A 20,832-nucleotide genomic window follows, 5' to 3' on the forward strand; every position below is an offset into this window, starting at 1 on the left:
TCAGTGTCAATGATACTATGTGGAAAAAAAGCACAGAAAAAAATGCATCTATGAAATAATCTTGCCCAAAAGCTGTACTTGAATCTGATCAAGCCTCTGTATCTCTCAATTACAATAAAAAATGTGGGTCACAGAGGAATGTCATGGAGATATAATGATCAAAATCTATATAAGAAATGCTACAGGGTAGATGACCCAGTTTCTTTAACAAATCAATTCACAGGCAATCTCAGCACCTCATTAAAACCCATAGCTTCAACTTCACCTTCCCGAAACCTGCCAGAGTTTTTCTCTTTGGCTACTTGGACTATGGCACTTTGAACATCGCACCAGATCACATGTGTCTCCATCCCAGCACGATGACAGTGGCATCAACTAAGGGCTCTAAAGTTAGACAGCCCGAGCTGTCTAATTCCAGCTCTGCCCCCTCAGTTAACTCATCTATGAAACAGAAAAAATACCATTACTGCTCAAAGACATGTTAAAGATTCAGTAAGAAAATATACATAAAGCACCTAGCACAATGCTTGGCATACCTCAGGCAGTGAGGAACCAACTAGTGAATAAATGAAAACCATAGCAGAAATATTAAATACTTGTGCACTTTATCTTTGATTTCATCTAAGTTCTTTCTTATGGTATCCAGTGAACAGTGAAATGCCAAAATGACCACAAAACAAAAAATAAGGTAAGATGATTGAAAAAACAGGTTTTTGGCTTCTAAATAATTGAGCTTGATGCTAAGGGGACAGGGAACAGTTTAATCAGAGCACACAGCTACCATGTGACAAGGAATGCAGTTATTAAGGGCTACACTTGACCGAACCTGGTGAAAGTAAACTTATTTTCTAAGCACAAGTGATCAACATAATCATTTTGAGCATAATTCTTAATATGGAAAAAGTTTTTAAAGAATTTTTAAATGTCAACATTTATTCTGAATGTCTTCAGTTTTCTTGTTTTAAACTAAAAAAAAAAAACCGGGCCTCCCCGGTGGCGCAGCGGTTGAGCACTGGGTTGCGAAGCGGCCTGCAGCCTCTGCAGCACCGGTTCGATCCCCAGCTGCTCCCCGACCACCGGGCGAGGGTCCCACATGGCGCACAGACCTCTCCTGCCGCCCGCTGCTCTCCTCAGCAGTGTACTTCGGTCCTTCTGCCTGCTTTGCTCCCCGCTCTGGCTCTGGTGAATTCTCTCACCCTCCCGTGCTTCTGACTGTACCCAGTGCTTGTATAAATAAATAAATAAATCTTTAAAAAAAAATAAAAATAAAATAAAAAAAAACCACTAACAAATTAATTCAACCAACGTGTGCATCTGAACAGTAGGTGGCACAACTTACATACTCAAGCCAGCTGCTGCAAGGTGAGCCAAGTGATAATAAAAAAAGGTTAAAGTTTTAAAAGTTCAGTATAGCAGTATCCAAAATTCTGAAAGCATTCCTTTAAAACTAACATTCTAACTTGAAAATAAAACATTTCAAATAATGTGAAAATACTTACATCTCAGTTTGTCCAGCATTTTTCCACCACACATGGTTGCTAACATAGATTTAACTGAAAATACCGTCAACTTGCCTCGGCCCTCACTGCAAAATAAATTATATTAGAAATAATTGCTATCTGAAACCACACACACACACACACATCACAGAAAAGCAAGCAACCATTATACTGATTTCACCCTTATATGTTACAATATTACCACATTTAAAAACCTATCATTTTTTTTCTTTGTAGAATTAGGCTTCATCTGTGCTCAGTAAATAATGCTTAACCTCAATTATTTGGAAATGAATTTTTAGAAACAGTACATAAAACAGTTTGTCCCAGCATGTAGGCAGAGGCCAGAAGGATGAAGCTGAAGTAAATTTCCTATCAACTTAGCCTATTAAATCCACACCTGAGGTTCAAATAGTTCAAAACTGAGGTTCAAATAATGATGCAGAAATGTGTTGTTCCATCAGGATGTTGTAAGAGTTGGGCCTCCCCGGTGGCACAGCGGTTGAGCGCTGGGTTGCGAAGCTGCCCGCAGCTTCGGTTCAATCCCCGGCTGCTCCCCGGCCACAGGAGGAGGGTCCCACATGGCCCGCAGACCTCTCCTGCCGCCCGCTGCTCCCCTCAGCAGTGTACTTCGGTCCTTCCGCCTGCTCTGCTCCCCGCTCTGGCTCTGGGGAATCCTCTCACCCTCCCACACTTCTGACTCTTTTTTTTTAAAAAAAAAAAAAAAAAGAGTTTATAGGTATCTACTAAAGGGTACTCGCTGCTATGAAGTAGTTTTTACTGTAACAATCTGGTTTTTACTGTAACAACCTGGCTTTTACTGTAACAATCTTTTGTTACCATGTGTTCATTCCTAGAAGAGCATGATGTCTCAGATTTCACACCACCGTGAGAAAAGTGAAGGGGAAGGAAGCCTAATACTACTTCTCCATTAGAACTAGAAAGGTGAAATGTAGGCCAAAAGTGAACTCCCTGAAGCAGTGCCCCCTTCACCTGCCACACAAACACAACACCAGCAAAGCCCCTGACCCAGCATGCCCACTGAGCTGTGCACCCAACAACACCTGGCTTCACAGCACATGAAAGCGTTACGAGCTGGTTTTTTAAGTTGTCATATAATAAATTAACAATGGGCTTTTGCGCCAATTTCATAAGACTATGCTTACATAGTTTCATAGTAACTTAAGAGCAAAATATCTAGGCAGTGACAATGATACTCTTTGGTTTTAAAAAGCATGTGCCAACCTACTTATATTTACAAATGGTCCTAATAGAGTGTCTCCTATTTTCCAAATCTTCTTTATAAGATCACAACTGAAAAAGGACAAACCGTCCCTAAGTCATGTCTGTTACACTTTGATTTCTAATTATTACATCACATTAAGTATATTAGAAGATAAAATAGGAATCCCTGCAATTAGCTAAAATTAGTTGGGGTTTTTCACATCTATAGTTCCTCAGAAATACTGATACACCTCCACCCCTTATACAGTACCTTATACACACCTTATACACCCCTGGGATGGTCCTATGTCCAAAATCCTTTGTATTATATGAGCAAAGCCAGTGGCTATAAACAGTATCAACTCTGTTAAAAGGAACAGATATTTAAGCTATATATAGAACTTTCACAGTTGAAAGTTCTGGTGGCCGACCATGCTGAGTCCACCCTTACACACCCTGCCTTGTCACTACTGAAGAGCAGAGACAGAAAGAAGAAAGGCAATTATTTGCTTTCACATCTTTCTTCAAAACTAATAACTTTTAGATACTGGAATCCACTGGGCAAGGATGGCAACCATGGAGCAGTCACACCAGGACTGCGGCAGCACAGGCTGACCCTCGAGGCAGCACCCCCAGCCCTGAGTCAGTGGTGTCCTCAGCACAAGCAGTACCTGTGCCTGAGGACGGGAGGGGGGAGCAGAGGCATCTTCTTGAGACCAGTTTTATGGTTTGATTTTGAGTTTTGTTCTTCTGGTGTGATCTTCAAGCCTACGTTCCCAACTGTCTCTCAGAACCTGTAAGGTCACCTATAATCCCTTAACAATGTAGGCAGAGATGACTGCTATTGCTCACGACTAAGAACTTGATGGATGCTGTTTCTGCCCTGAAGGAAAGCAGTCCGGCTAGGTGCAGCACAAAAGAAACCCCGCTGCCAGGTGAGCTGCCAGGTGAGCACCCCAGAGATCAACAAGCAGGGAGGAAGAGCAGGTGCTCATGAGAGCCAGAGGCAAGGCTTGCTGCAGGGCTGGGGGCATTTCTTTATGGTAAACTTGCTCAAAATATGTTCTGCAGACAGAGATTTCAAGACACAAGACTATCAAGGGAATTCTACCCAGGAAAGTAAAAATTAATCTTAGGAGGGATTTCCATGAAAATCAGGACATTGATTACATCCGGGAGAACAGACAGGGCTGTAACACAACAAGGATGGCTCAAGCCGTTTCCAGGGTGCTGACAGCTTTCTAATTTCCCAGCCTCCATAGTACTCATATGGGAGATCTTCTTTACAACAATTCATGAAACTATATTTCCTGTTTTGCATTTTCCTGTAGGTGTTTTATACTTCTCAATATGTTACTTTAAAAATGAATCCTGGGAAGACAAATTACCATTACTGGACAAAGCAAATGGTTTAAGGGGGGGAAATGATGAAAGGGAACCCCACAGGTTAAAAGATCCTTGAAAAATATAAACTGCACAGCACAAAGTTTTCTACAATAAAAGATATAAAAACACCAAGGCCCAGGTTGCATCCTTAGATATCCAAGACTGGCCATTTATCATAAAAAAGAATGAAAAATAATATAACAAAGATAAAAAATTATATCCAAAATAGATAAGTAAGTTAAAGCAAAGCATAGAACAAAATAATCGCTAGCATGCTCTCTAGCAATTATGTTAAAGAGGAGAGAGTAAAAATATTCCTGTGTATCTGTCTGTGCATGAATAAACCATCTGTGAAAGAATATTGAACAAGCAATACTGGTTGCTTTCAGCGTGGAAAGCAGGCAGCCAAAGGAAAACAGAGAAAGGATGGGCACTTTTCACTCTATAAATAATAAACAGGTTTGTCTGGCAAAGAAGGCTCTCCAGTCAGTAAGTTCCCATCTTAAGATGCTAGAAAAAGAACAACAAATTAAGTCAAAAAGCAAAAAAAAATAATAATAATAATAATATGGGGGAGAACAGAAATCAAGGAAACTGAAAACAGAGAAAGATTAATGAGATCAAAAGCTGGGTCTTGGAATAAATCAATATTAATATAGTGAAACTGCCTAGGAACAAGAGAGAAGACACAAATTACCAACATCAAGAATGAAAGAGGGGGCCTCCCTGGTGTCAAAGGGGTTAAAGTCTCAGCACTGTCAAGCTATCAACAGCTACTACAGCATGGGTTCAATCCCTGGGAGCTAACTCATCTCTAGCACTGCTCCCCTCAGCTGTAGATCTGCCTGTTCTGCTCCCCACTCTGTCTCTAGTGAATCCTCTCACCCCTGCAGCTCTGGCCTATACCCCAGTTCTTCTATACATAAATAAATAAAAATAAATCTTAAAAAAAGACAGAAGCAAGAAAATATTGCAAAAAAACGTTTATTTCCATAAATTCAAGAATTTGGATAAACTAGAGAGACACAGACTACTCTCAGAAAAATACAAACCGGGCCTCCCCTGTGGCACAGAGGTTGAGCATTGGGCTGCGAAGCTGCCCGCAGCCCCTGCAGCACGAGTTCGATCCCTGGCCAGCCAGGGATAAACCCACATGGCAAGGCAGACCTCTCCTGACTCGCCCGCTGCTCCCCTCAGCGGTGTATCTCAGTCAGTCTGCCTGTTCTGCTCCCCGCTGTGTCTCTGGTGAATCCTCTCACCACACCCCACAACTCTGGCCTGTACCCCAGTTCCTGTATGCATAAATAAAGAAATCTTTAAAAATAATTATAATATCATTTAACACTTTAATCTTCAAAATGTTTTAGAAACACTAATATTTACAACAATTTGCATTGCTTATTCAAAATATCCTTTACTTCCATTAACTAACGGAACAAAATTCAGGAAGTCTTATATTCAAATATAGTTGACCTAAATTAGCATTAAAATACCTTTATCATTGTCTACTCATTAGAATTATTACTTCTCTCAATGGCTAGTCTCAGATCAAATAGTATGTACATGCATTAGCAGAATAATATGTTAGCCCTCAACTAATTATTATCAACCATGTGTAGTCATTTAATTCATCATCTCTCATATCTACTTTCAACCATTTTTTCCCATTCATACCAGTGGTACAGCATCTCCACCTAACAAACCCTGCCTCGCACCTAACAGTCTCGCACCTAACAAACCCTGCCTTCTCTCCTTTCTGCCTACACACTCTTTAGAGTATGCAGATGTATGTGTGCTTACTACTGGCTGCTTTATTTATGATGAGAAGATATGCATCTAAGTATCAGGCTACACCTTAACAGGGCAAAGGGTGTGTGCAAGGCTGAGGGTATTTTAAATATGAGGAAAGAAGTATCTGAGATTAAGGATCAGAGTAATTATGAGGGGAATGGAGGATGCTTAGTGAACCTTGATGTTTAAGAATCTGTTTATAAGTATGTAACTGCATCCTGAGGATGGGGGAGTGGCCTCAGGTCTAATTTTGAACTAATCTTCCCCACTTAAAATGCTTACCCTCATTTAAAAATTTAGGTTCAAAGTTTCAACGATCAAAAGGTTTACAAACCCTTCAAAAGGAATCATTAATATAAACAAATTAATAAATGGCATATTTAAAGTACTTATAAGTACTTATTAAAAATCCTTACATAAAAACCTAAGCATAACTTAACATAAAGGCACAATTCTTTCTCAAATTATGGTATTTTTAGTTATCTCTTCAAAAAGAAGATAAAATACTTAGCTCCCACCTCTCAGTCATTTGCTCTGTAGGCTAAACTCAACATTTACTCTTTCCAGGCCTCCCCGGGGGTGCAGCAGTTGAGCGCTGGGCTGCGAAGCTGCCCGCAGCCTCTGCAGCACCGGTTCGATCCCCGGCCACCGGCAAGGGTCCCACATGGCGCGCAGACCTCTCCTGCAGTGCCCGCTGCTCCCCTCAGCAGTGCACCTTGGTTCTTCTGCCTGCTCTGCTCCCTGCTCTGGCTCTGGTGAATTCTCTCACCCTCCCGCGCTTCTGACTGTACCCACTGCTTGTATAAATAAATAAATAAATCTTTAAAAAAAAATTTACTCTATCGATCTGCATGCCTTTCTTCACAGTGAAACCCTCATCTTTAAGCCTAATACAACTTCCTGTAACTGTCCCAAAGGCAGCCAAGGCAAAGTGTTACTTTTACTTTTCTAATGCTACACTGGCACGCCTGCATTCTTCCACTACAATTAGGGGAGCAGTAAGAAACTGTGGTCAATTAGCAGCCTAACACCCTATGATTATGCCCTTTATCTAACTGATTCTTTCTTAGAAAAATTCATTCTTGATCCTTCCCACTACACATCTGAATTTAATCCAAACACACTGGTCAGGTTACATAGAAAACTGAATAGCTGGCTGCCCCCGGCCATGGCACAGAACTTCACCAACATCTAGGCTCTCATTATTTCCAACATAAAGTCCAAGTTCATATCAGAATCAATTCTCTTCAAAAAGATTTAGAAAAGATCTTTAACCTGTTTCACTGCCAAAAAAAAAAAAGTGACTCAAAATCTAGTCAGCGATGGCTGCAGAGCAGATTAGTAAGTCAATATTAAAGAAGTACTACAATAGTGAATAATAACTCCCCGTAACAATACTAAAATGAAGGACAAACAGGTAATATCTGCTGAGGATGACAGGTGAGAGAAAATTTATTATTTTAACCCCACCCAAATAGAATCTCCCCAGGCGGCATACCCTCCCTCGGTAAGGAACAAGATGATTCTCTTTCTCAGACTTCTCTGCATGATTCATTTCCATAAACCTATCATTTTACAGTCTGACAATAAACTGAGCACATGACTTCTAAAAAGTTCTTATTATCCAGCACTGAGAAAACACCATTATTAGCTTTGCGCCAAGCTAAGCAGACAGTGAGTCACCCTGAATAAACACTGTTATGTCTTAACTTGCAGGTACCTTCAGGAGCCTGTGCAGTCCCCACCTGTGCCCCCTGGAGGGGGGCGTGCTCACTTCAGTTTGGTGAAGTCTCAGATTCTGCCTCTGTGTGTGTGTGTGTGTGTATAATTTTTTTTAATATTTAGGCTAACCTAATCGGGATGATGTTTGCAGTTCCGCACTATCTATTAAGAGTTTGCTATTCAAATTAATACTTTTGAAAACAAGACTACGGGGAGCACTTTTTCTTAAGAAAACAAGCTGTTTCAACATCCTCAGCAAACAATTGCAGATGCTGCCAACCGTAAATTAGTGCTTCTCCCATGAAAACAGACTTTAGAAACACCATTACCAGTGCAATTATCTCATGTAGCTAAAACTAATAAGAACATTTCTTAGATTTTCAAAAACATATTTTTCCAATTAATCTTCATTTACAAACTCACAGTGAATGGATTATGCAATAATCACTGCAAATCAAGAATCCATTTGGCAAATGTCAACTAGCTTAATCAAGTAAAATCAACTTAAAATATTATTCAATTTTATCCCAATCAGAATGCCTGCTGATGTTCATTTCAACTTTACAAATATTTATTAATAATCCAGGGTTGTATTTATTTATTTTAAGATTTATTTTTTTTTTTAATTTATACAAGCACTAGGTACAGTCAGAAGCTGGGAGGGTGAGAGAATTCACCAGAGCCAGAGCGGGGAGCAGAGCAGGCAGAAGGACCAAAGTACACTGCTGAGGGGAGCAGCGGGCGGCAGGAGAGGTCTGCGCGCCATGTGGGACCCTCCTCTGGTGGCCGGGGAGCAGCCGGGGATCGAACTGGCGCTGCAGAGGCTGCGGGCAGCTTCGCAAGCCAGCGCTCAACCGCTGCGCCACCGGGGAGGCCCATCCAGGGTTGTATTTATTGAAGAATTAAAGGTGTATAAAATTGATCTCTGCTTTCGAGGACTTTTCGATTTTGTTGAAGCTGTTCAGAGCATTGTATGACTGAAAGTTCAAGTAACAATACAGACAAGAACTGCAGGCCCTCCCCGGTGGCACAGCGGTTGAGCGCTGGGTTGCGAAGCTGCCCGCAGGCTCTGCAGCGCCGGTTCAATCCCCATCTGCTCCCTGGCCACCGGAGGAGGGTCCCACATGGCGCGCAGACCTCTCCTGCCGCCCGCTGCTCCCCTCAGCAGTGTACTTGGGTCCTTCTGCCTGCTCTGCTCCCCGCTCTGGCTCTGGTGAATTCTCTCACCCTCCCGCGCTTCTGACTGTAACCAGTGCTTGTATGTACGTATGTATAAATCAATCAATCATCAATCAATCTTTAAAAAAAAACTGCAGGTCATCAAAGGGGCTGGCAACCATGAGGCAGGCTGTAGAGTAGGCAAAAACTTAAGCAGAACCCTGAGAAATAAGAGATTCAGGTGGAAGGAGAGGAGTGTGTAGTGTACTCCCAGGCAGATGGGACAGAGCTGGGGAGGAGGTAAGGGCCTCACCACAATGCATGGAGGGGAAGTGACATGTCATATTGGAAAAATTAAAAAGAGCCCCAAGTAGCCCCAATTCGAGCTCAGTGTGAGCAGGGGGTTAAGGAAGAGACCATTACTCCTGAAGGGAGAACTTCACTCAAAAACTGCAAGGAAGAGGTTTCTGAGATGAAAGGTTACATGGATGAAAGCGGTGCTTTGATCAGATTAATTTGGAGGTGAGGACTGAATGAATGGAGAAGTCTCTGTTACTACTTCTCTCCTTTGTCTCAGAGAAAAACAGAGGCAAGGAAAAGCAACCCTTTCTTGCCCTTCCCTAAAAAAAAAAAAAAAACTTACTAAAAGGAAACAATATGAGAAATAATAAGAAAAAAATTTCCCCAAAAGATTAGCTAATTCAAACCCTTGGTAGATCTGTTTGTGCTGAAAACGAGTAGCCAAGCGTGACTTCTCATGCTGCAAAATGAAAAACAAAGGATGGGAAGAGCAGCGAGAGAACTTTAAGTTCAGTCATTTCTGCACCCGGAGTAATCCCGCCAGGCACAGACTGTTGCTCAGCCTGTCTTGTGATGTCACCGCACACGTCATACAGCCAGATCCACACAACAGCACCAAGCAGTGCAGGGGCAGAGGGCCCAGGGCCCCGTTCCTCTACCCCCAGAGCAGCTGCATTTTTTCCATTTTGTGATGTTTCCCCTTCAGATTTCACCTTTTTAAAACAATCAAAGTTTCTAGTTCATTCTCTACCAGCCCCTGAAAATTTACTAAAAAAGCTATGATGCGATCCCATCAGAGTTAACTGTGGGCATCAAAAACTTCCCATCGGCACGAGTTCTCGCCTTACTTTACTGAGCTGGCTTTTCTCCTGTCATCCTGAATTCATCTAAGAACAAGCAGAGATGTTAGTAAATACTGTCCATATACATGAGATGTTTTGTGCCTTCCAGGAAATTCGTTTTTGTCTAAAGATTACTGATGAGGAAAAACGGGATCTAATATTAACTTTTTTTCAGCAATGTCCATTCCACAGCATGTCAACTGGGTAGATTCTCAATGGAAGGAATATATTTGCTTTTATTTAAAATGTACGTTTTTGCTTTGTTTTATACTGTTTTGTTTTTAGCATTCATTAAGAGGGAACTGTGTAAACTTCTAAATGTATCCAAATGAAACTGCTAAAACAAGATTTAAAAATAGTTCTCAGCCATATTTCCCAAGTACACAGGGGCTTTTTCATATAAATCTACCATAAATTCAATATATAAACATCTTTACACTAGAGAATTCTTCAGATTGTTCAAGTTAACAAGAGCGTTTTCTAGTAAGTGCTATTTTAGTGGTAAACACAACTCTGAGTCTTTCAAAGATATATTCAATACTGACATATTTTAAAAATTTTTATCCAAACCTAGTTTTCATTAGCTATATGATTTCTTTTTTAGACTTGCTTCAGTTAAGGTAGAATTTCATTATATCCCTGAGCCAACACTTTTGGTGAAGGCCCAAGTCTCATTTATAAATCAAGCTGATGAAAAAAATAGAGGAAAAATAAGATCCAATAATCAGATAAGAGTAAAAGGAATTTTTCAGCAATGCAACACAGAATAGTTTTCTCTCTTATATAGGTAGAGGAAAACAGAGACTACAAAAACTATCCAAGAAGACTACTCTGTCAAGATTAAACTATGAAAGCTTAAAGTACAATTCCAAATGTGGTAAATCATCTAAAATGTATGTATTTTGTCAGAAATCACTATGGCTCAATCAGTAGTTGGCACTGGGCCTGCCCCTGCAGCAGCAAGATTACAGAGGCCCACAGACATGTATCTAGATATTATAGTCACCAATCAAGCTAACAGATCACTGATTAAAATGTTCTATCAATGTGCCCTGTCTAAGTTACCTTCATAATGGCCTGGTAAGCCAAGTTTAAATTTGGAATGCTGGGCCTCCCTGGTGGCGCAGCGGTTGAGCGCTGGGTTGTGAAGCTGCCCGCGGCCTCTGCGGCTCTGGTTTGATCCCCGGCTGCTCCCCGGCCACCGGAGAAGGGTCCCACATGGCGCGCAGACCTCTCCTGCCACCTGCTGCTCCCCTCAGCAGTGTACTTCAGTCCTTCTGCCTGCTCTGCTCCCCGCTCTGGCTCCCGTGAATTCTCTCACCCTCCCGTGCTTCTGACTGTACCCAGTGCTTGTATAAATAAATAAAAATAAATCTTAAAAAAAAAGAATAAACAAAGAAACATTGCATTTAAAAAAAAAAAAAATAAAAAAAAAAAATAAATTTGGAATGCTGAGAAACTTCATACTCCTACATGGAGACAGCCCCTTTTCTTCCCACCCCTAACATACATGCTTGGAAGGACCATACATGTGGGTGTCAGGTCCACCCACATCTACTGCAAGTATCACTCTAAGGCCAGTACTTAGACATGGAGTACAGGTATATTTTAAAAACTCAACAAACAGAGCAACACACACCAGTTTCACAAGAGCATGTATTAGAATAAATGGACAAAGAACTTAAAAATAAACATATGAAAAGAGACTTAGCAAAATAAACACAAACCACAAAACACGAAAAAGAATTAAGCAGATATATTAGTTATGAAAAATTCAATAGCTAGAATATAATAAAGTAAATGAGATAAACAATTACAAAGGCCAAATTAACGAATTGAAAATGTAAGTTGATAAACTCTCTTAAAAAGTAGAAAAAGCTAAAGAAATTGAATCATGTGAAAAACATTGAGATAAAGAAGACAGGGCCTCCCTAGTGGCCTAGGGGTAAAGCCTCAGTGCTATCACTGAGATGGCCTGAGTTCAATCCCGGCCAGGCACAGACGACCTCTCCTGTCTCAACAGCTGCTCCCCTCAGCAGTGTATTTCAGTAGATCTGCCTGTTCTGCTCCCCACTCTGTCTCTGGTGAATCTTCTCACTCCCCGCACCTCTGGCTTGTGCCCCAGTTCTTCTATGCATAAATAAATAAATCTTTCAAAAAAGAGAGAGATAGGGCCTTCCCGGTGGCTCAGCGGTTGAGCGCTGGGTTGTGAAGCTGCCCGCAGCCTCTGCAGCGCCAGTTCGATCCCCGGCTGCTCCCCGGCCACCGGAGGAGGGTCCCACATGGCGCGCAGACCTCTCCTGCCGCCAGCTGCTCCCCTCAGCAGTGTGCTTCGGTCCTTCTGCCTGCTCTGCTCCCCGCTCTGGCTCTGGTGGATTCTCTCACCCTCCCGCGATTCTGACTGTACCCAGTGCTTGTATAAATAAATAAACAAATAAATTTAAAAAAAAAGAGAGAGATAAAGAGGACAGAAGTAGATGTTCCAACATTCAGAAAAAGAGAAAAATTTGAAAAACAGAGCAGATTATCTGAAGAAATAATGTACTTCTAATAAGGACAGATTAATTCTGCTCACTTCTTGCTCTGAGTAAAAGTAGAAATAATGTAAAGGGCTTTTTTAAAAACCCTTTGAATGCAAATGGGGGCTAACAATTGAATTGCTAGTTGGAGGGAGGTTGGATGCCCAAGGAGGTGAATGCAGTGGCTGAATGGCATTTCTAGTGCAGGTGATCTGATTTCAGGGTGGCAAACAAAAAGGCTGAAACACAGAGTAACTCTGATTGTACTGAGGGGCCTGCCCAAGCAGAAGGGATCCTGGTGACACTGCCCCCCACTACCCCTGTTATCTTGGGCTGGAGGATGCTGGTACCCAGAAGTACCCCACACAGATGTTCACAGCTAATACAGGCACAGCACCACTCTCTATAATGAGAAAAACAACTAAAGCCAAATAGTACTTTGTTTATGCCTTTCTGTGGGAAAAGGCTATTTTTTTTAAGAAGGATATGACACAAACCCAGATTTAAGGTCAGCTTGTTTAGGTGCAGACCAGTGGGCTGGAACAGGAGAGAGAAATGCAAATTAATTTCCATGTCCAAACTGCTGGTTCTACAGTGAGTTCGCCATGGATGCTTATCATTTCCAGGAATGAATGAGGAAGGAGGGAGTCTATGCACACCACCCAGCAGCTATGACCATCCCCCAGGCATAAGATGATGGGGGGACCTGCGATGGCCACAGTGGGGACGGAGAGAAGCACAACATTTCAGAGGTAGAAGTGACATGCCTGGCAGCTGACAAGTGGGGACTGAGGAAGAAGGAAGAATCAGAAATGATTCTGAGGCTTCAGATTTGAGGAATTGGGTTGATCATGGAATCATTTAACAAGAAAAGGAACCACGAGTTTATGAGGCACTGCAGGGTGTTTAGTGGTGAACACTGGGGTTGTCATCTCACATCTAGTCCAACACCGTCTGCTTGAGGCAACATGTGGTGAAGGTGAGAATTAAACCACCCTCTGCCCCGGAGGCACAAATCCTGATTTTTTTGAGATAAACAGCATAATGTCCGCATACATGACCCATATGTACATTTCTGGAGGAAAGCTAAGGTACTTCTTCTTGGTGTTGAAAGAAGTTGGCTATTGGGCCTCCCCTGGTGGCGCAGGCGGTTGAGTGCAACACTGTGAAGCTGTCTGCAACCTGCAGTGCCAGTTTGATCCTGGCAGGCCGGCCAGCGAGTGTCCCACATGGTGCAGCAGACCTCTCCTGTGTCGCCCGCTGCTCCCCTCAGCAATGTATTTCGTCAGTCTGCCTGTTCTGTTCCCCACTCTGTCTCTGATGAGTCCTCTCACCCTCCTGCGCATCTGGCCTGTACCCTGGTTCTTGTATTAAATAAATAGATAAATAAATAAATAAATAAAAAGCTTGAAGGAAAAAAAAAAAAAGAAGTTGGCTATCTCCCCCTACCTAGACTTGAAGGAGTAATAAGCCTTTGGTAGCTGCTGGCATGCTTTGTTGTTATTTTATTTTGTTTTGTTTTTGAGGTCAGCATAGGAGGAAGCTGATGTAAGAGAAGGACAAAGCCACAACCACTATGAAGAAATGAAGCCAGAATCCAGATGCAGCCAAGATCAAGGGCTGGCTCCCTCTGGGCTCCCTTACTGCAGAAGTCCACGTGAAAAGGCTTTCTATTGCTGACAGAGGAAGACATAGAAGTAATGGCCAGGTTGGAAACAAAAAGGGGAGATATAAATCACAATTTCTAAACCACAAAATTGGCTCAACTGAACAAGAGCAAGGAAGATTTCCTCTCTCTCATGCTGAGAATATGGACATTCTTATTACAAAAAAGAAAAAGCTGGTTAAAGCATCACCTGTTGTCCCAGACCAGACCATAAAACTACCTATATTATTATGTGGGAGGACCCGATAGGTAAAAAAATGAGCCTACCCAAAAGTTTTAGCCATTGCTCGTTGCTTTCACTAAGATTCTACACACAGATGCTTACAATATTGTTCTCTGAACTTTTTAATTGTCTAATATAAAATATTTTAAATCCTAAGTATTAAAAAAATTAATTTGTAAGGCACAATTAAAGGAGAAACTTTTCAATCCTATTTGTTCCTGACAGTTGTTTTAGAGTCTTAAAATCTAATAATAATGAGAAGGAATCCGGCCAAAAATTTGACTATAAATTTGGAGGTGAGCACCTGCTGTTACAAAATAAAGAAAGGTTAGATTTAAAAGTCAAATAGAAAAACCTTACAATCAAACTGACAACTCAGCTATCGTTCACAGGGTGGAGAACAGCATGTTAAGGTAACTATAATTATACCAAACAGTATATCTTGGGGGTGTGATTCTCCTCGATATTACAGAGCTTCATATGTGGCCTGCCTCAGGACACTTGGTCACTCTGTCATTTAACCAGGATTTAAAGGACTTACACTGAGTAACCGCCCTTTTAACTATGACTCCAGGTTGACAAAAATCTAATAAGGATTATAGAAGATGATTTAAAGCCAAGCATTCTTAAAATGAAGTAAACATGGAAGGCACTCGCCTGTCATAGGCAGCAATCATAAAGTTGAGGAGAAGGCTGATGGACTGCTCCACACTGATCTGGTGAGTAGAAGGCAGGCGCTTGTTCAGCTGGTAGTAGATGGATGAGATGACAGTTTCCAGGCGGGACACGCTGATCTCAGTGGAATGGTCCAGTGTGTTAAGGCCATTGTCTCGGAAGGCTTCAATCATGTTCCAGATATCAACAAGATGGACTAAATCACAAAGAAAAAAATGCTCAACAATTTTTAAGTATGGGGCTGCCTTCACAACTGAACACTTACATGTACTGAACACTGGCAGACTTATTCATATTTAAGGAACTATTACTTCAGGTCTCTGTAAACAGTGATCTGTGCAATTCATAGCAATAGTTTGAGGAAAAAAAGATAAAGAGCTTCTGGGCCTCCCTGGTGGTGCAAGTGGTTTAGCACCGCACTATGAAGCAATTCGCAGCCTCTGCAGCACGAGTTTGATCTGGGCCGGCCAGGGAGCAACCCACATGGCACAGCAGACCTCTCCGGTCTTGCCCGCTGCTCCCCTCAGCAGTGTATTTCAGTCAGTCTGCCTGTTCTGTTCCCCGCTCTGTCTCTGATGAATCCTCTCACCCCCCACCCACGTATCTCTGGCCTGCACCTCGGCTCTTGTATGCATAAATAAATAAATATTTAAAAAAAGAAAAGATTGTAAAAACTTCTAATCTTTTTATAGTTGGTAATGTTGCCTTGGAATAACCTATTTTATTACTTTAGTCTAGTAGCTTCAGCAACAAACAAGCTTAGTGAGAGTTATTAACACACCTCTTAATGACATAACATACAAAAAATAAGTATAAACGTAAGACAAACTTTACAACTAACAAAGTATGTAAATGCTGTAATGATGAGAGAATATACTTTACTTTCAGGTACACAAAGAACATGTATAATAAGTAACCTTATCCTGAATCATAAAGTTAATCTCAACAAAGATCAAAGGAGGGGCCTCCCTGGTGGTACAGGGGTTAAGACACAACCTGTGAAGCTATCTGCAGCCACCACAGCACGAGTTCGATCCCTGGCCAGGGAGCTACCCACATGGAGCAGCTGATCTCTCCCGTCTTGCCCGCTGCTCCCCTCAGCAGTGTATGTCAGTAGATTCACCTGTTCTGCTGCCTACTCTATCTCTGGTGAATCCTCTCACCCACCCACACCTCTGGTCTGTACCCCAGTATGCACAAATAAATAAATCTTTCTTAAAAAAAGATCAAAGGATTAAAATCATATAAACCATACTCTATAGTCAAAATTAAATTAAGTTGGAATCATTATCAGAAAGACAACTTTTAAAATAAACCTTATCGGGCCTCCCCAGTGGCGCAGGGGTTGAGCACTGAGTTGCGAAACTGCCCGCAGAGCTCTGCAGCACCGGTTCGATCCCCGGCTGCTCCCCGGCCGCTCCCCGGCCACCAGAGGAGGGTCCCACATGGCGCACAGACCTCTCCTGCCACCCGCTGCTCCCCTCAGCAGTGTACTTCATCAGTCTGCCTGTTCTGCTCCCTGCTCTGGCTCTGGTGAATCCTCTCACCCTCCCGCGCTTCTGACTGTACCCAGTGCTTGTGTAAATAAATAAATAAATAAACAAACAAATAAGTAAATAAATCTTTAAAATAAATAAATAAAATAAACCTTATCTTTAGATATGAAGAAACTCATACTACTAGGGAACTTTTTTTTTTAAAGATTTATTTTATTTATTTATGCATACAAGAACTGGGGTATAGGTCAGAGGTGCAGGGGAAGAGAGGCTTCACCAGAGGCAGAGTGGGAAGCAAAACAGGTGGATCTACTGAAATACACTGCTGAGGAGAGCAGCGGTTGAGACAGGAGAGGTCTGCTGCACCATATGAGGGATAGTCCCCTGACTGGGGATCACACTCATGCTGCAGTGGCTAGTGATATCTTGATAGCGCTGAGACTTGAACCCCTGCACCACCACTGAGGCCTACGAGGGAGCTTTCTTATGTGATTAAGGATAATATCTATTTAAGAAAAAATAAAAAACTGGAGTGAACATTATGTAGTCATAAACTGTTGAAAGCCTTTCTTCTGATACTAAGATAATAAATGCCCACTGTTATCATTTCTATTGTATTTGAGGGTTGAACCAATACAAAGATGTAGTTATTATCAGCATAAGTACTTGAAATGGGAAAACACAACTGTCATTATTTATAAATGAGAAAATTATGCACACAGAAAATCATAAAGACCCCACAGATAAATGACTCAATATTTGAGTCTAGAATGATTGCTAATCAAGACTTAAAACTCACTATATTTCTAAAGGACAATAACAATGAAATTTTAAAATACTATTGATAATAGTATCATAAGTTATCAAAGACCTAGACATAAATCCAAGGAAGGACATGCAACATCTCTAGACTTACGGTTACAACGCTTTTGTACAAATCGCAATTTGCAAGCTGTTCTGTACGTTGACAGTCGTATAACATCAAAATTCTGCGCACCTGAAAAAAGGACAAACAGAAAACATTCAAGTAGATTTAATTTCTAAATGCCAGGAACTGACTGTTTCACCAGGCTGGTACAGTTTATATATAGTGTATCATCAAGGCCTCCTGATGAAACAAAAAAGAGGGCAAGAAGGGGCAGGCACCCTTTCTGAGGCCCACTCCGTGCCAGGCTCGAGGTCAGCAGTTCCACCTACATTATTCTGTGTGCAAGCCTGAGAAAGCTCAGGGGGAAGCACACTCCTGATCTGAGTGCATGACAATTTTTATTAGGAAGAGGGCACATGGCGTGGTAGGAAAGACCCTAGCCTGGAGTCAGAGATAACACTGTACCATCTCCAACTAAATATTTCAAACTGGGCCATTAAATATTTTAATTATTCAAAACCAAGCCAATGATTTTAGTAAAGGATTCTAACAAGTGCTCAAGGGCATTTAATGAATAGCCTGTCATAAAATTATTGCAGGGAATTTTAATGTCTAAACATATATTTTTATGAGCAATATTGAGAAAACTAATGTGAACAGCTAGGAAAGGAAAGCTCCATCCCCAAGCAACTAAGCAGAAAGATTACTAATTGATCAGATTGCAGGGCATTTCCTAGGCCATGTTTGCTAGTTTCCATGTTTACTAGTTGCATATTTACAAATAGAAAAAGTCAGTAGACTTGATGTAACTCACTCTCTCCAGACTCTCTCCAGTTAGAGCAAATATCACATAAGTGCAAAGCTAGCTAATTTAGGAAAATAGGAGACACTGATTATTTCTGCCCAGTTGCCAGAAATCTACACTGGAGTTTCAGGCACTGCTCACCAACAGTGGCTTTCCTTTGCCACAGTTCCTTGTGAAAATTCACCCTCAATCCCAGTGCAGAAGGTAGAGACAGCTGGACCTGTAAAATTTGGCACAATTCCCAAATTTTATGGAAATCCGGCCATAACATCATTTCAAAAATCTAATAGCAGCCAAAACCCCTAAATAATTTCTACTAGTTAAGATACAACCAATAGCCTTAGAATAGCGGGTGAGTTTGGTCCTCTAGAAGGCAATTACGTTGGAGAACTGGGGTGACGCTGGAAATGAGAGTGGGACCTCCAGCAGCTGACACCATCGCCATTGACGCAATTCTTCCTATGACAAAATAGGGGAGACTCAAGAAGCCACATGCACCAAATATCTCCCAGACTATGTGTCCTCGGGTTTGTCCCAGAGAATGGTAGCTTATGTGAGGTTCCTGAGTCAGTGATAATGTTTGGTAAGCAGTAAACCCAAGTCTTTGCAGACAATTTCAAGTGTCTACTCTACTCAACTCTCACATGCTCGTGCTTAGTTACTCAAGGTGCCCTAGTCACTGGAGCATCGGTAATGACTGTGTTTATATGCATCCCCATTTTTTCTGTCTCCCCTTTCTAAAATGCAAGCAGCGAGAGAGAATTAGGGACTGTGCAACTCTAGCCCCTGGAAAAGTCCCTGGAACATGGTAGATTCTTATTAATTGTGTTAAAAATAAATGGACATGCTCCCTGAGTCTCAACAGGAAGGGAGGAGCAACAAACTAGATGGAGATGAAGACAAGGGCAAAAGTAAAGGCAGCGACATGAGAAGCATGGTTTCTCTGCCTCGGGGCTGGGGGACAATGGGGTGGGAGTCAGTTCATTGCCGCTGGGAAATGACATGCAAGGCCCATGATAAAAACTGGGAACCTGTAAATGGGGGGAAAGAGGCCAGAAGGGCCTTGTTGGCATGTGTCGGAGCTTGTGCTTTCTCCTAAGAGTGATGAGGAAGGATTAAGAAAGATTTACGTTGTTCACACTGGCAGCAGCCCAGACCACAGGCTTGAGAAGGTCAAGACTATTCCCACCACCCTTGTTTGGCTCCTACTCCCTTCTCTCCCCCCACCATGTAGTGTGTCTCTGGTTTATAGTTGCTTGTTGATTTTGATTTTATTATAATTAGTCTTTGTATGGGGACTATAACCAAGATGAAAATGCATACATTGTACAAAAATGAAAAATGATGTAAAAAATATATAAAATAAAAAAAATTTTTTTAAATACAATAAAAATCCTCACAGTAATGAGATTTCTGTAAAAACAAGTTAATAACAATAACCAGGGCAGCACTAACTGTAGGAGTTGTAGTTTGAGTAGCAGCAATAATATTAATAAAGATTAACATTCGTATAAAAAAAGAATTGGGTAATAAACATGGAGGGTTTTTATCAAAAAAAAAAAAAAAAAAAAAGAGAGAGAAGGTCAAGACTAGAAGACGGGATCAGAAATCTACTGCTTTTGTTCAGAAAAGGAACAGGGCCTCCCCTGGTGGCGCAGCGGTTAAGCCCTGGGCTGCGAGGCTGTCTGCAGCCTCTGCAGCGCGGGTTCGTTCCCCAGCGGCCGGCGAGGGTCCCACAAAACAAACAAACAAACAAAAAAGGAACAGCAATAAAAACAGCAATATGCTTAGCTACCAAATTAAGTTCCTATTATTCTGTGCTTTTTCACTCTTCTAAAGCATCATGCTCACATTACTTCACTTATTCACTTATTCTTCACAAAATTCTGTGAAGAAGGCACTATTCCTATTTTTGAGTAAGAAAGCAGGCACAGACGGACCAGGTAACGAACCTAAGGTTATGCTGCCAGGAAGTCAGGGAGCCCAGACCCAACCCCAGGCAGGCAACTCAGAGCCTGGATTCAAAGCCATGATGCTGTGCGGGACAGAGTCAAACCTCGCTTATGCGGTCAACCCAGCTGCAATTTGTGATTTCTTTGGAGGCAGAAGGTAAGGTAGAGGGAAGTGACTCCAGAGTGTGTGGCTTGAATGACTAGCAATTAAGCACTCAAAACTACAAAAGTCCTTAAATATCCCCCAGTCTGGCTGCCTGCCCAATGCCAGGATTTCCTCTCCACTGTCTTGTTATCTAGCTGATGCTTGACAGGGTAACACAGATTTACACTGAGCCAAACTCTACTCCCATTACTAAGACTCTACAGATCAGAACATCTCCAGAGTTGAAAGGGTACTCTGAGACTTAGCCCACTGAGTGTCACCCTGGGAGATGCAGACTTCAGAGACTATGTCAGACGGGACTGCTGCCACCCCCACCCCCAACCAAGCAGTACCAATTGTGTATTACTCACAGGTTGCTACTCCTTATAATATCTTATCTGAAAAATGGAGTAAAATGCTATTAAAAGGTTTCACAATCACTGGTCCAGACACAACCTGATTTGATGGCAAAGAATACAAGGTCTAGCAAGGATGCATGTATTAGGTAAGGTCACATAGACAAAAAGTCACAGAGCAAAAGGATCCTTCAAATCCTGGTTA

The 20,832-nt window shown here is 41.8% G+C and overlaps 1 protein-coding gene across 1 annotated transcript in view; it reads right to left on the reverse strand.

Moving 5' to 3' along the window:
• Positions 1 to 20,832, reverse strand: part of DTNB (dystrobrevin beta) — a gene marked incomplete at its 5' end in the record, with an annotated part of 165,302 nt that overhangs the window by 143,977 nt on the left and 493 nt on the right. Inside the window, 3 exons of the mRNA XM_084236050.1 lie at positions 1,500 to 1,581; positions 14,984 to 15,201; positions 17,418 to 17,498. Of these exons, the coding sequence (XP_084092176.1) occupies positions 1,500 to 1,581; positions 14,984 to 15,201; positions 17,418 to 17,498 (381 nt within the window). The remainder of the gene's footprint in view (positions 1 to 1,499; positions 1,582 to 14,983; positions 15,202 to 17,417; positions 17,499 to 20,832) is intronic.

Source organism: Talpa europaea (assembly GCF_964194135.1).
Source record: "Talpa europaea genome assembly, chromosome: 6".
Classification (NCBI taxonomy): domain Eukaryota; kingdom Metazoa; phylum Chordata; class Mammalia; order Eulipotyphla; family Talpidae; genus Talpa; species Talpa europaea.